Source organism: Oryza brachyantha, chromosome 10 (assembly GCF_000231095.2).
Source record: "Oryza brachyantha chromosome 10, ObraRS2, whole genome shotgun sequence".
Taxonomy (NCBI): domain Eukaryota; kingdom Viridiplantae; phylum Streptophyta; class Magnoliopsida; order Poales; family Poaceae; genus Oryza; species Oryza brachyantha.
Window position 1 is genome coordinate 12849461 of NC_023172.2, and position 14577 is coordinate 12864037.

General features: G+C 40.9%; 2 protein-coding genes and 1 long non-coding RNA gene across 5 annotated transcripts; 2 read left to right on the plus strand and 1 right to left on the minus strand.

Annotated features, from left to right (window-relative positions):
- Positions 1-2634: 2634 nt before the first annotated feature.
- On the plus strand, positions 2635-9928 carry LOC102708369 (alpha-galactosidase). Its single transcript, XM_040528047.1, has 15 exons — positions 2635-2855; positions 4126-4184; positions 7188-7244; positions 7383-7417; positions 7791-7894; positions 8037-8112; positions 8211-8269; positions 8345-8410; positions 8491-8574; positions 8658-8722; positions 8814-8896; positions 9003-9093; positions 9171-9220; positions 9322-9462; positions 9551-9928. Exons 1-15 carry the CDS (start codon positions 2677-2679, stop codon positions 9632-9634), a joined length of 1233 nt encoding a protein of 410 aa, XP_040383981.1. The 5' UTR covers positions 2635-2676; the 3' UTR covers positions 9635-9928.
- LOC107305177 lies at positions 9837-10443 on the minus strand. Its single transcript, XR_001551286.1, has 2 exons — positions 10240-10443; positions 9837-10021 (listed from the first exon to the last, which is right to left on the minus strand). It is a non-coding gene; the product is annotated as an uncharacterized LOC107305177 (long non-coding RNA).
- Positions 10444-11316: 873 nt separating this feature from the next.
- Positions 11317-14298, plus strand: LOC102708649. 3 transcript variants are annotated; one of them, XM_006661835.3, is made up of 9 exons: positions 11317-11670; positions 12143-12199; positions 12401-12478; positions 12554-12680; positions 12770-12883; positions 12962-13160; positions 13286-13331; positions 13485-13560; positions 13687-14298. In XM_006661835.3, the coding sequence occupies exons 2-9, from the start codon at positions 12152-12154 to the stop codon at positions 13917-13919; spliced, it is 921 nt and encodes a 306-aa protein (XP_006661898.1). In that variant the 5' UTR covers positions 11317-11670; positions 12143-12151; the 3' UTR covers positions 13920-14298. The 3 variants fall into 3 exon arrangements, with proteins under 3 accessions (XP_006661898.1, XP_015697222.1, XP_015697223.1); XM_015841736.2 differs by having other exon boundaries at positions 12554-12623; XM_015841737.2 differs by lacking the exon at positions 12143-12199.
- The last annotated feature ends 279 nt before the right edge of the window (positions 14299-14577 follow it).

Consider the following 14577-nt stretch of genomic DNA (forward strand, 5'->3'; position numbering starts at 1 on the left):
CATGGTTATTAAAATTCATTCTAGTCAGACATGAGTTGCACCACTGCAGAGGATCTTATTTGCTCAAATATTTAACGCAGAAGAATGCAGGGAGCCGTAGGATAGGTTTTAATTTGGTTGAATAGTTAATGGAGGATTAGAAAGGTGAAGTGATCAGATGAATGAATGGCAACATCGCCCACTAACTCCTGACACGGAAACGGAGATCAGGTGGTGATGATGATGGTCACTGTCCACTACTAGCTACCACCAAAAATTAATTCATCATTCAAAATCACTAATAATTCAGAGCTGGATTGTTAATTAGGGGTTTTGGTCTGAACACACTCTCCATGAATCCTGCCATTTTTGCTGCTCAAGTAGTAGCTACCAAACTGAATGTTTTTTTTAAAAAAAAAGATATTTGCTTGTGTCAAAGTGGAGATGACTTGTAGTCAAAATCCTAATCTGGACGCCGACGTCTAGCGCCGTATATGCTTTGCTTGCCAGCCCATGATGACATATATAACCCATGCTTTTGTATATATACATTAATTGTAGCATGTCCTTATTGGACGCAAGCAGCAATTTTGTAAAGAGAAAGAAAAGAAAAACCGAGTAGAGCCTGTAAACTAATGCAAAAAGATCGAATTTTAACCTTAAATTTTTAATGAGTCTGTCTTCAACTTTTGAGGTCCTTTTTAATTACTCTTCCTTGACATCAAAACCAACACAAATTTCGGTTACGTAGCTCGATGTGCGATTTGCTTAATACTTAGTCAGTGTTTATATCAATCTTCGCCATCTCCTTAAATTCATGACCAACTTGTTTTTAATATATTAAAAGTTAGATCTTAATCAATTTCACTAGTATAATTCATTCGACTATTCAGTCTCATTCGCTTTATAATTTTACACGGGTATTAAAGATATAGTAAAATATTAAACTAATGGTGTACACATGTTCATCCCGGTTTTTAACATTTTCTTAATCCTTTAGAATGATAAACTTAGTCGCCATTTTTAAAGAGATTGGTGTCCAAGCCTACTATTTCCATCTCCAAATAGGATTGGATTACAATTGTCCTAGGAGACAACATATGTTTTTCTACACCCCAAGTGTGAGAAGACAAGCCCTGGCTCTCGGTCCTTCAACTTGAGGCGTGGAGCAAAAACCCATGAAACTTGAAAGTCTCATCGAGGGAAGTGTCAGAGATATAAAATGGCAAAGGTCTGGCCTAAGGCCGGCCTAACTACTTTCATATTGTCCCAAGGATAAACAAAAATAAATAGAATAAATCTCCTCAGATACAAAGAGCCAAATGAAAAATGAAAAGGATGGAAAGAGAGAAAATTAAGCTGGTCTTTCTGTTTTCTCTTGTGGAGAAAATAGACGTTGGGTTAACGAAAACTGAAAAGTACAATTGCACTAACAAGTCATGTTGGTTTTAGTAGTCCTATTTAGTGGAGCCATGCAAATATGGTTAAATTATAAATATCTTTAACAAATTTGCCATCGTAGAGTCGATAGGTTGGTGAGCTGTATTTGTTTTGGAGCCCTGCTTAGGTATTTTCTTATTTCAATAATTCTCAAGTTCAAAATAATAACTATCATGCCCACATTCTTGTTTTAATTTTTATCATCGTAATTATTTCGTATGAATTCCTAATACATGTTGCCCTGATTAATATCATGATTTTTTAAGGTCAAATTGTAATGCTACCTAGCATATGGGTATACATTTAAACATAGAACGCGGGTAGCCAACCACTGCAATGTCTACATTATAGAATGGGTAGAGTAGATAACTCCTTTCTCAATAGATTTGTCTAACTCTGAAACACTAAGGTCTTGTTCAAGTTGAAGAAAAACAAATAATTTAGATTCCTAATAGTTAATTCATATGAGTATAATTTGATTCCTATAAATAAAATATTGTAAAAATAAAGTAAATTTTCATTTCCTAGATGCCATATGGAGAAAACATATAAAATTTCATGTTCACGTAAACTATTTAGAAAAAAAATTATATGGATTGATATGTTCATGCATTCATATTTCTTCCCTTTTTCTATTTTTGTGGGTTGAAAATTCTTTAAAATAAAACAAACCCTTATATTTCGAACATAGAGACGAGAGATGTGGTACATATTTCATTTCTTATATTTTGGATAATGGCACGATCATCGAAGTCTATATTAACTATGGCTTTCTATGAAAAATATAAAAAATAAACAAATGAATGTTATTATTAAGACTAATCCATACGTATTTTTTTTATAGTTTTAAACTATATACTTTAAAGTTATTAATAGTTAAATCTTTATGGACTATTCGTTTTAATTAAAAACGAAAAAACGAATGATTAGATTTTAATTAAAATCATTCGGTCTGTAGAAATGAAATACAGTAAAACCGAAGCGGGCAGGCAGATCCGCCGCGCGGTAATCGGTGTTGGTGGTGGACTGGACGACACAAGTCAAGCCCAAGAGTAAACGAAAAAAAAAAAAACCTAAACCCCACAAAAAAAAAGAAAATAGAAAGAAAGAAACCATAAAAATGCCTTATTTCGAAAACGGTGGGCCCCACCGACTCTCCCCCGCGCGCGCCTATATAAATCCCCCATTAAACGCTGTACCACCACCCCCCACCTCCGAATTAACGCGGGGCCGAAGCAGAAGCAGGGCACGCCGGCCATGGCGCGCGCCTCGACCTCGCTGCTCCCCCTCCTCCTCCTGCTAGTGGCCGTCGCGCTCCTCCCCGAGGCCGACGCGGCGGGGAACTTCACCGCCGAGTCCCGCGGCGCGCGGTGGCGGTCCCGCCGCGCGCGGCGCCGCGCCTTCGAGAACGGCCTCGGCCGCACGCCGCAGATGGGGTACCTCCAGCTCAACTCCATCCCCCCCCCCCCCCCCATTCCTCCCTCCCCTCTCTCTCTGAATCTTCACGAGCAAGCAACCGAGCATCGCAAATCAAAAGCAAAATCATCGCGGGTTTTGTGTGGTGGGGAGTGGTGAGAGGAGAGGAAACGGACATGTCTCTAGTTTGCAGTGGAAGCGACGGCAGCCGCAGCCGCGTTCTCTGAAACTCTGAACTTTCTCCTGCATCGTCTCGTCTCATCAATGGATGGAGCTAACGAGCTTGGCCTCGCAGCGAAAGCTCCTTTTTTGTTCCTTGCTTCCCTGCACGGCCAATTGAACTGAGCCGACGACGCACGCATGTAGTACTCTTCAGTCTTCTTCTTTTCTGCTCTTTTTCTTTGGCTTTTGCACGCAATTTTTCGTTCGTTTTTCGTCTTCGGCAATAGAATTTCTTTCTCTCTCTCATTTTTTTAGGTTTAATTTGAGACGTCAGACGCGGCGGGAGTAGTGTGTTCTTCACTGTATGTGAAGAGAAATATGGGTGCTACTGTACAGTGGAGACCAGTGTTGCTTTCTGTACGAGCAAATGTTTCGTCAGGTACAGAACACTGGGTTCATAGTGTGTTATTTTAAACCGGAAAATCTTGCTGAATTCCATGGAAAAGTTAGGATCCAGTGAATGTCCAGATACAATCTTTTTCTTTCGTCAGATTTCAAGGCATCATCAGTCATCGGATTATTCTTACCGTAAAAACTGTAAGGTTTAGACTCTAGACTGCACTGCATAAAAAATCTTCAGACAAGAGAACCGAGAGGATGTGATCATGTCCACCAAAAACGGGCAAAAAAATTTCAGCTTTTCTTTTTCTTTTGGCTTTTGCATCTTTTGACGGGCAAATCTATGCTCTTTTTTTTTCTTCTTTTCTTTCTGCTCACCTTTCTTGCCTGTCCCTTTTAGCCTCTTTTCTTGTGCTGACATAATATTCAACTATGCAAAACGCAAACCTATAATCAATCCTGTCACAATTGAACTGCTTTTTACCGTACATGTACAGATGTACTTCCATTCCATTGTTCATCACGCATCAGACAGAATTCCCATAGGTTTTTATCTACCACAAGTCTTCAGATTTTGTCGGTGATGTAAATAATGCTGCTGGTCTTCAGATTTCACATGTGCAGCCATTAGCAGACAGCAAGCACAAGCATCAAACTGTCATGGTTTTGTCAAGTGTAAATTAGTATTCTTTCTAGTAGTAACTGTGTTATGCTGTCTGAATGTGTTAGGTGGAACAGCTGGAACCACTTCTACTGCGGGATCAACGAGCAGATCATCAGGGAGACAGGTACACTTGCACCTGCTCTGCTCTCCTCTTCTCAATCAGCTCTTTTTTCTGCAGCCATGGCGTCACACTTTCAGGCTTCCAGCTCTCCAATACGCCACGCATTGTGTCATTTTTGTGTGTGCTGTTCTTCTCTTTTGCACATTTGCATTCATTCCGGTGGGCAGCGCAGCACACCAAGAATCGAAAAATTGCAACCTTAAGAACAATTTTACCATTCTTGAGAAGTTATTAGGAGGTATCAGTGTTTTCTATATAAAATTTGATACGTACCTTAGATACTGAAATGTATCAAATTTTATATAGAAAACAGTGGTATGGTACCTTCTCAAGGATGGAAAAATGCTGTTGTCTAAAACCTTTCCAGTGAAACCAGATTATTTGTCTTTTTTTTTGGGGGTGACTTGGTACTCTGATTTAGTGATCTTTATTAGAATTTAGTAGCAGTAAACTATGCACTAATTTGGAACATATTGGAAGCACGGACGTAGTGGTGGGGTTTGGCGTAGTGTGGTGGGTGTGTGTGTGTTGGTGTTGGACTTGGATGCATCAACGTCAGCAACAGCAGGCTACAAAAACATTCAGAGAAAAAAGGTTGCCGTCGGTGATGTACTTATCTGAATTTTCCCACGTACTTTTGCCATGCCCTGCATTAAAACTTTCATGAAATCATAAAGAAAAAACTAGTCATCGCGTGCATTGATTAAAGGGGATGCATGATCTCATCCAACAAGTTGCTATTAGTGCAATAAGACCAATGTTCAGAGAGATTTTTGGTTGCTGCATCTTCCTCGGCTCCCCAGACAGTCATTTTCAGCTACCCGGTTACAAGAATCAGTAGCTAAAGATTTTAGGGCATACCGGAAGCCTCAACTAATGGTCCAATAGAAAACCACACGCTTTCCAACCTAGTATGGTCTGGGCTAGGTCTAAGTAATAAGTTCACATGATCATTACATCTCACGCCGGTTTCGGCTTGTGAGATCGGTCACCTCGACAGCTTTCTGTCGATCTTGTAAACTCTCTATACATTTCTTTCTCTTTAATATAGTTTGGTCGGCTGTTTTGCCGACCCTAAAAAAAAAAGTTAAATCTCACACAAATTATGATCCTTCACAACAATGGAGTCCCACGAAGCTTCACGAAGTCTCGTGAGACCATAGCCCCTAGAGCTACCTCGGCTCTAATAAACTATAGTCACTAGCCACATCGAACAAACTAGTGGCTAGAAACCATTCAATGTAGCCTTTTCAGATTCTTATCTATCACTAACTTTTTAGAATTTCCTTTTACTCTAAACAGGGGGCATATAAATTACAGTCTCTATGAAGAAAACAATTTCTAGCTAAATTACAGCCTCCATTAAGACATACGAGGAATTGATTATTTTTTAAATGGAGGGAACAAGTAAAACCATCCATGAATGGGGGCGCCCGGCGAGACCCTTGTCGGCCGGCACAGATTACCACTGCTCCGACCAGCACTCTGCAGGGCTGAGCTGCTGTGTTTACAGCTTGCAAGCAGCAGCAGGTTTTGCTTGCCTTGCATGGACCCAAGCTAGCCAAGGACAGCGACCAGATTGGCTGCACCTGCACACTGCCATGCTCTCTCTCTCTGTCTCTGTCTCTCTCTCTGCAATCTTTATTCTTTTTGGGCACCAGACGAATCAGATCTGGGAATCCCTTGTTCATCAGAGATGCCTTTGCCTTTAAATCCATCGTGCCACTTGCCTGGACGGCTGAATTTTTAGTCAGCAATGTTTTACTTGGCTGGTTTGTTTGGTTGCTGCAGCATGTTAGGATTGCTACGGGGCATTTAACATTTTGCCATTTTTATAAATATTCATTACAGATTTGTTACTGGATCTACGTGTCATAAAATCATGAGGACCCACATGTCATAGACAGCGAGTAATAAATCTGTTTTGACCACTTGTAAGAGTGGCAAAAAGTTAAATTTCCTTGCTCCAAGAGTTTCAGGCACAACAACTTCTGCCAATGCAGTGTGATTAGGAGCTTTTTTCCCCCAGATCGCAGTAGATGGCTTCCTCCCTTGGGGTTATCCAATCAATGACTTTTTAGTGGATGGAAAGAATAAAAGATTCCTTGCATGGAGTAAGTAGATATTGCTTTTGGACACTTGTTTGGAGAAAACTAGACCACATGTGTTGCAAAAACTTTGTGGCAGGAATTTGGGAGTGAAAGGGAGAGTTAGAGGGTCTATGCTGAATGGACACTTTGGCTAGAAATTTTTCATAGGAGCTTTAGTTGCCATTTTGATCAGCCTTAATGAGGCCCCACAACCAACAATGCTGAACTGATCTTCAGAATAGGGGAGAGATTTCACTGATTCTGTCTTGAATTAATCCTCCACGTCGACAGCTCGTGAGGGGCAAGCACAATCTCTGAACAAATCTGAATGTCTAGATCTGATTTTTATGACTGAATGGATACATTTAATCATCTCTCATCAGTCATTCAGTGATTTCAGCCAATCTTTGTGGTCCACATAAAATCAATTGACAATACTGTCACCACAGTCTAGAGTCTATGTGGTTGGTGACAGATGAAAGGCCATAGAAATGGGACATCTAGGCCCTACAGGTTGGGGGTCAGCCATGGATTGGTACTGCCTAACTACCAAACTCAAATAAAGAGGATGGCAGCTGCAGGTGCAGGCATGAACCTGCTCCACTTGGACACACTCCATTGAAATGTAACCATAGTTAGTAGTACTAGAAAGTTTCAAAAAAAAAAAGAGGTTAGTGCTAGAACAACTGAAACACTACTAGTTGTATGTTCCTAGTAGGTGGTGATGGACAAGCACCCGTGATGATCTCAATGTCCTATTAGAATAATGATGGAATGATTTGGTCTGGTGTCAAATTTCTGTTACAAATATTGTTCCTTAATACTGTCGATGCTATGTATAAAGCTGTTTTTTTTCTATAATATTGTGTTGAGTATTCAGAGCTAAGGCTGTTCTAATTCTGTTGCTTATCTTCAGCTGATGCATTGGTCAACACTGGTCTGGCAAAATTGGGATACCATTATGTTAATATAGGTATGGATTGTTTTCTGATAAAATTATATAGAGTATGGACACAAACATTGTCAATATCATAAAACTAGTTAATTCAATTCTTTTGTGATAGAAAAACTTATTACTCATATCTGTAATGTTTTCCGTCTCTTCTTTCAGATGATTGCTGGGCAGAATATAACAGGGACTCCCAGGTAAGGAGACAAAAATATCGTCCAGAAAGCAATGCTAACCACCACTATAATTTTCAGCATTGTCATCAGTGCAACTGCAGAAGTATATTTGTAGTATACAAATTTGAGAATCTTCTCTAGTTTGTTGTCCATGAGCTTGAGAAATTTTGGACAGGAATCAATCTTTAACGATTATAATATGCATTACTAGTACTAAAATGCTTTGTACTTTCTATCAGTTTAATGTGCCATGACTAGAAATTTTACATGTGGAAAATTCTGCACGAAGAGAATCAGTAATTTAAAATAGCAACATATTAAAATTTTGTAAAACAAGCTAATGCTACTGCTGTCAGTATTGACAAGTTGTATGACTCTTCTTTTCACTTCTCAGGGTAATTTCGTTCCAAATAGACAGACATTCCCCTCTGGCATCAAGGCACTTGCAGATTATGTGCATGCAAAAGGGCTGAAGCTTGGTATCTACAGTGATGCTGGGTATGTTAGCTATCAGAATTATCATAATGACAAGCCAGTTACCAGGAGCAACTTATGTCCTCATTAGCCTAGATAAACCTGCAATTTGTATCGAATATAAACAATCGATAAATCCGAAACTAATAGCAAGACTATATTTCAGGTCACTCACTTGCAGCAACAAAATGCCAGGATCACTTGATCATGAAGAACAAGATGTCAAGACCTTCTCGTCTTGGGTAAAGCTCGACTTTATTAACTGTCGGTTATACCAAATCAACATTACACACTGTAGCTGTGATTATGATGTTCTTGACTATTGACCTATCTGTCCCAGGGAGTTGATTATCTAAAGTATGACAACTGCAACGATGCTGGCAGGACTATCATGGAAAGGTAACGGAGAAAATATCTCAAATTCTGAGCCTTATGCACCAGATTGCTGAGTAAATGTTTTCATGTCTAATGCAGATACACTAGAATGAGCAATGCCATGAAAACTTACGGAAAGAATATCTTCTTCTCACTCTGTGAATGGTGAGTTTGCTTGCTGTAACATTATGGGCTAGGTCAAAGGAACAATTGTAGATTCACTCCACTGTGCCTTTTCTCTATAGGGGAAAAGAAAATCCTGCTACGTGGGCAGGCCGCATGGGTAATAGCTGGAGAACAACCGGTGACATCGCTGACAACTGGGACAGGTTCTGCTCATCTTCTCTTTAGTCCTGTTTACATACAATTCTTGAGTTTTTCTGTACTGATCATAATTGCACTGTTATTTCAGCATGACATCTCGTGCGGACCAAAACGACCAATGGGCTGCCTATGCCGGACCTGGTGGATGGAATGGTAAGAGTTTGAGATGAATTTGTTCCTAGCTAGGCTGCTTAACCATTTGAGAGCCTCCAACTGATCAATAGATGTTGCACGCCACTCTCAGATCCTGACATGCTCGAAGTGGGTAATGGTGGGATGTCTGAAGCTGAGTACCGCTCACACTTCAGTATCTGGGCGCTAGCAAAGGTATGATAGCATTTTCTGTACCAACATTTTGCTGCAATGTTTCTTCTTTTCTTCTTTTTTTGGCATTTCCTCACAATTCACAACAAGTATGTCTTGAATTGTTCAGGCTCCTCTTTTGATCGGATGCGATGTGCGCTCCATGAGCCAGCAGACGAAGGATATACTCAGCAACTCGGAGGTCATCGCTGTCAACCAAGGCAAACCTTCTCTTTCACATGCTTTTAACCATACTCTTGGATATTTTCACCATACTCATACTGTATTATCCAAACAGATAGGCTAGGTGTCCAAGGAAAGAAAGTACAATCTGACAATGGACTGGAGGTATTCCTCACCATCTGCATCAGTGGCTTTCAAAGATGCACCTTGTCTTTGTCCCATGTTCTCAACTGAAGCTGACAACACTGTGTTAAATTTATTGATAGGTTTGGGCTGGACCTCTCAGCGACAACAGGAAGGCCATCGTCCTCTGGAACAGGCAGCCATACCAGGCAACCATCACTGCACACTGGTCGAACATTGGGCTCGCTCCGTCAGTTGTCGCCACTGCTCGTGATCTATGGGCGGTAAGCTCGCTTTCTTCAGACTTCAGAGCTCACAACACATCCTATCTACAGATTTCAGAGTTCATAACAATCCACATCTCTTGCGCAGCACTCCTCATTCGCAGCTCAGGGACAAATATCAGCCTCGGTGGCGCCTCATGACTGCAAGATGTACATCTTGACACCAAACTAAGCCTTAAAACAAAGAGAGCACATATTAGTACGTGCTGGCTTGATACAGCTAATTGATCAGGATTCAGGAAAGAAGGGTTTGCAATCTTTGCAAAGATTGGTAGAGCTGGAAATGGGATCATGTCATTTGGTTACATGTAGAAATAAGCTGTAAGCCTCTGAGCGTAATGTATGTAAGCTGCCGCCAAATGCCGGCGTATGTATCTCCGATGTTTGCAACGAAAGTTGCAGCAATAAAACGGCATTTCCTGCCACTATCTTATTATATAGAAAGATATGAGTGTAATTTGCACCACCTGAAGACCTAAATCTGTGACCTAAACACTTCAGAATTTCACACTGTGTAAAGTCCCAAATCTCTGATGCTAAACACCTCAGAATTCACCCACTGCAAAGTGCAACAAGACGCCACAATTAGGCAAAGAGCAAAACCGTAATCTGGAACTCTGGATCGAAGCATTATCAATAGAAGAATTGAATTACATCTGCATGGTTAGTATTAGCCAGAATAAACCAGACATCTCTTTCAGTGACAGAATAGTACTATCCAGTTAGCGAGGGAGTGCAGCACGACGAGCGAGCAGAGAAGATAGCAGGGGCGCGTACCGTCGACGAGCGAAGCGCTCGCCCGGCGGCGTGGGAGGCGGCCGCCGAGCTTGTTTACCCGGTTATGGCAGCAGCGGTCGCCGAACCTGGCGGTGGCGCGGCGGTCGGTGGGCGGCGCGAGCACGACGGGTCGAGCCATGGACCACCGTGGAACGGACGCGGGAGGAAGCTCCCCATCGCCGCCGGTAGATCGGATCCCGTACCGCTCGCCGGCGCCGGAGGGGATCAAACCTTCCTCCTCTTACTGGCGGCCCATGGACCCGGAACCATGGCCCAACTCGTTCAACGGGCCGCAGTTGGGCCGATTTGAAGGGTGATAAAATGGGCCGACTTAAACATAGGTGGGCCAAATTGACTCCACGTAATGCCATCTCCAATGGGTATTTATAAACTATCTATAAGATGTGGTATATATTTTTTAATATAAGAGAAATAAAAGTTATCTCTTAACCAAGAGATAGTCTCTTAGACATATTTTAATATCAAGTGAGAATGAATTATAGAGTCATTTGTATTATGAGTTATTTGCTAAGAGCTAGACCATTGAAAAAACTGTCTTTTATACTTAGAGATAGTATGCTACCTCTATGGTTGGAGATGTCCTAAGTCGAAGACACCACATAAGTGCCATCTAATATGAAGACACCACACAGAGTGAAACCGCTTTTAAAACCACTTATAGCAGTAAATCTATCCTATCATCTATCCTAAAAATATAGGACAAATGCTAAAAATTGAGCTCCAGCAGAACATTCACCTCATCCTCTATTTTAAATGTCATCCATATTAGGAGAGAGAAACTATATATTTTGATATTCTCTTCATCCTCTAAAACAATATGAGAATGTTATATATGGATGATCTAATACAAAGATATATGGAGGATAAAACTATTTTAGATAATCATTCAAATGAAGTTATGGATAGACAAATTCAAATGAAGTTATGGATAAACAAATTCAGATGAGGAATTTTGCGCTTGAGGGATGAAAAATAGACTTTTTCCATACGTGCATGGGTTTCAGCCCATAAGGCCATTAATCAAATTGGCCCAACAACAAGCCGAGGAGACAGAGATTGGCGGCGCGCCGCCGGCGCCCTTCGCCCTGCCTCGTCTTGCCCAAGGCCGCGCGCCGGCGAGCCCCCCAGCGGCCAGCCGTCCCGTCTCCCCGCCGTATCGACGCGACTCCCCTCGCCGCTCTCTGCTCGACGAGAGAGTACACCGCCGCCCGCGTCCGGCTCGGTGGCTCCTCACCTCCGCGCGCGGTCACTGGCCGAGGGTGCTCGTCTGCTCTGCTCCCCGAGGTCTCCGTGGACCCCGGCTCTCCGAGGAGGCGGCGCCGGCGGTGAGGATCTCGACAGCCCAATCGGGAGTCCCAGCTAGGGGCTGCAAGAGGCCGGCGTCTCCTACCGTCCTACCTCCCCACCTAGGTCTGAAATCTCAGTTTCTCTCTCGTTTACTGATTTAGTCTGATTCGTTCTCTATTCCTGTAGTTCTCAATTGTCAAATGCCAAGGTAGTAAAAACTAGTACAGATTAATTGAATATCATCGGAAGTGAGATGCACAATAAGATGGGTGATGATTTGGCTCAACCATCGCATGGCATGATATACATATACTTAGACTGATTTATGTGCAAGCATTGAAAATGGCAATTTTTTCCCCTCAAGATATAAGCCGAAAGATGAAGCTACCTCTTGATACTGTAATTTTAAATTCTCGGTTCTCAAATTTGCTTAGTAGTAAGTTAGCTTGTTTTTTCAATCCATGTATTTAAGACGTGATTTTGTGATTACTTTACATTCATAGGATATTATAGACTTGAGATAAGCATAGTTTCCTTAAAACCATAAAATGTTGTGACGGCAACTGTAGATTAACTGATTAAGTGAATCATACAGCTGTACTCGATGGTAGGGCAATGTCTTTGTGACTTGGTGATCAGTAGAGAATTCAAGGTGCACTCGAAACTCAATCTCATCTAGTTAGAAAATTCACTGCTAAGAAGAGCATGCGATCTAAAGAATACATCCTTTTTTGCCCCCTCTAAGTTAACTGATAAACAGGGCCTGCTCTGATATTCACAATACTTATTTTTTTGTACTGAAGCATCGTTCATTATTGTTAAACTGAGCAATCATTTTCTAATTGAAATTTAGGCTTCGACTTGGCTGCAAAATATGGATCTATCTCCATTCAAGCTGGATATCGATGAGCTACTAGCTGATTATTCTGAGGTTATTTTGACTTTTGCAATCTCTCTAGGTGTTTCACATCTATTAGCACTACATTCCTGTTTTCCTGATTGACAGGCAAATTACACAGCATTTGCTGATTTCAAGAGATTGTGGATTGCAAAGAAATTTTCTTATATCTATGAAGGTGGGCCTAAGACAAACTCTGGCGCTTTCATGCAGTCCCTCTTTTTGCATTGTATTGGTAGGCTAACTTCCTGGAAATTTGCACTGAGATACCCACAAATAACCTTTGCAGTCATTTTTTTGATCAACTTTCCCCTATAATTACAGGTCATATGACTTCTCAGAGTTGCCTGCCTCAAAGATTGGCTGGCCTTTACTGCCTTTACTGTCTTTACGAATCCCAACCATACAAACCACATTTCAAGATTTATTTGTCTCTCGGTAATGCATATATTTTGAGTCACTAATTTGGTGCTTCTTGGATAGTACATACTAATATGCAGTACTTCCATGCAACAGAGGAGTTAAAGAAACTCAAAGATTTCATTGTTGAGGCTAAGCAAAACGGGATGGATGTTGTACCAGCACTCGTCAAAAGAATGCTGGACAAAGGCATGATTTTGTTTGGGTTCATCAATTTACTTGGTGACACAGGGGCGAAACAGGTCAATGAATTAACTGCATCTCAGAATAAAAGAGTGAAATTTGCATGTGACAAGTATGTGTTATCTGACTCTTATCATTAGTACCTGTGATCCATTCTATGTAGTATTGTCCCGTTCAAACAAACACACATAAATTATTGCTTGCTAAATGCTAATATTGGTTGTTGTTATGTTCCAGGTTATTTATGAATACTCAAATAGAGAGTTATATGCACATGGATCTGGTAAGGTTTAATCTGTTTAGTTCATGTCTTTTTGACATTTATCAAATGATGATATATCAATACGAAAACAAGTTCACACTAGCATTTTTTTCATTCACTCTTGAAATATTACATATGTTCACTTCTGTCACTAACAAATTGATCTGTTTCTAGGGTTTGGAGCTTGAACTTGATAAGATCAAGAAATCATCAATGGACTATGCCAAAGCCAAGGAATTGGCATTTACAGGTACTCCTGTTGTTCACATTGCATTCAACAGTTTTCAGTTTTTGTGTTTACCCCCTGAGAGCTTTTTATCAGTAGCAATGATTTTGACCCATCCTGCTACTGATTTGTTCATTATCTCCTTCACAGAGGCAAGCCAAATTATTGATGTTGAAGATGCTCAGCACATTGTGCAAAATGAGAAACTGTTGGGTGATAGGGTAGAGGAAGTTGTCAAGGAATGGGATGCACAGAAGGAAACCTTCTATGAGAAGACGGGAATACGTCACAATGAACTGGCTGTATTTGATCACGATGAATCAGCTGAACTCCCTCATGAAACCGATGACTTCGAGGAGATAAGACAGCTGTTGCTAGAGTGAAGTGCTGATGAGCATCCTCATATACTCTGAATAGCTGAAGAAACACTCCTGGCCCAGCACCCAAGCCATATCATGAGATGCAACCATTCATTAGCTTACTAGATTATCTTGGCCATTCCCATGTACTCCTCTGTCCAACAATATAAAGTATTTTTAGGTTGTTTAGAAGATATTCTCTGAGTTTTCTCTCTTTTTTTTGCACTCATGCTCTTTTGCAGTGTTTTCCTCCGCTGCTGTAAGTTGCAAACAAAATCTTGTACATAGTGATATGTTGCATAGCATACACAGAAGGCTCGTTTAGAGCGCATGAATTTCGTAAGAAATTTGCAGAAATTCCAGAACAAAATAAACAGCTCAAATTTCTGTGTTTTCAAACAGACCTGCAATATGCTTGATTTTTCTCTGTTATCTGTACAAGTTCATACTTTATCTGCAAATTGGTCAGGATTGGACTTGCAGCTTCTTTGGATATGTGAATCCTTTGGAAGATTATTTTCCTATGTGCATCTTTGAGACAAAGGAATGAACTCCCTGGAGTTCCTAAGGAATGATCAAATTTATGAGGAAATCCAGCATGAACTCCAGGCTGTGTGTCACCATCTCTCCAAATTTTCTTACTCTTTTTTTTTTTGGGCAAAATTGGTTCATAGCACTGAAA

What these genes read in the sequence shown, in the direction of transcription:
- LOC102708369 (XM_040528047.1), top strand. Translation starts at nt 2,677, where the DNA reads ATGGCGCGCGCCTCGACCTCGCTGCTCCCCCTCCTCCTCCTGCTAGTG. An exon ending in GCAGATCATCAGGGAGACAG is followed by an intron (nt 4,185 to 7,187) that starts GTACACTTGCAC and finishes GCTTATCTTCAG; the next exon opens with CTGATGCATTGGTCAACACT. An exon ending in AATCTGACAATGGACTGGAG is followed by an intron (nt 9,221 to 9,321) that starts GTATTCCTCACC and finishes ATTTATTGATAG; the next exon opens with GTTTGGGCTGGACCTCTCAG.
- LOC102708649 (XM_006661835.3), top strand. Translation starts at nt 12,152, where the DNA reads ATGGTAGGGCAATGTCTTTGTGACTTGGTGATCAGTAGAGAATTCAAG. An exon ending in CCTCTTTTTGCATTGTATTG is followed by an intron (nt 12,681 to 12,769) that starts GTAGGCTAACTT and finishes CTATAATTACAG; the next exon opens with GTCATATGACTTCTCAGAGT. An exon ending in GTGAAATTTGCATGTGACAA is followed by an intron (nt 13,161 to 13,285) that starts GTATGTGTTATC and finishes GTTATGTTCCAG; the next exon opens with GTTATTTATGAATACTCAAA.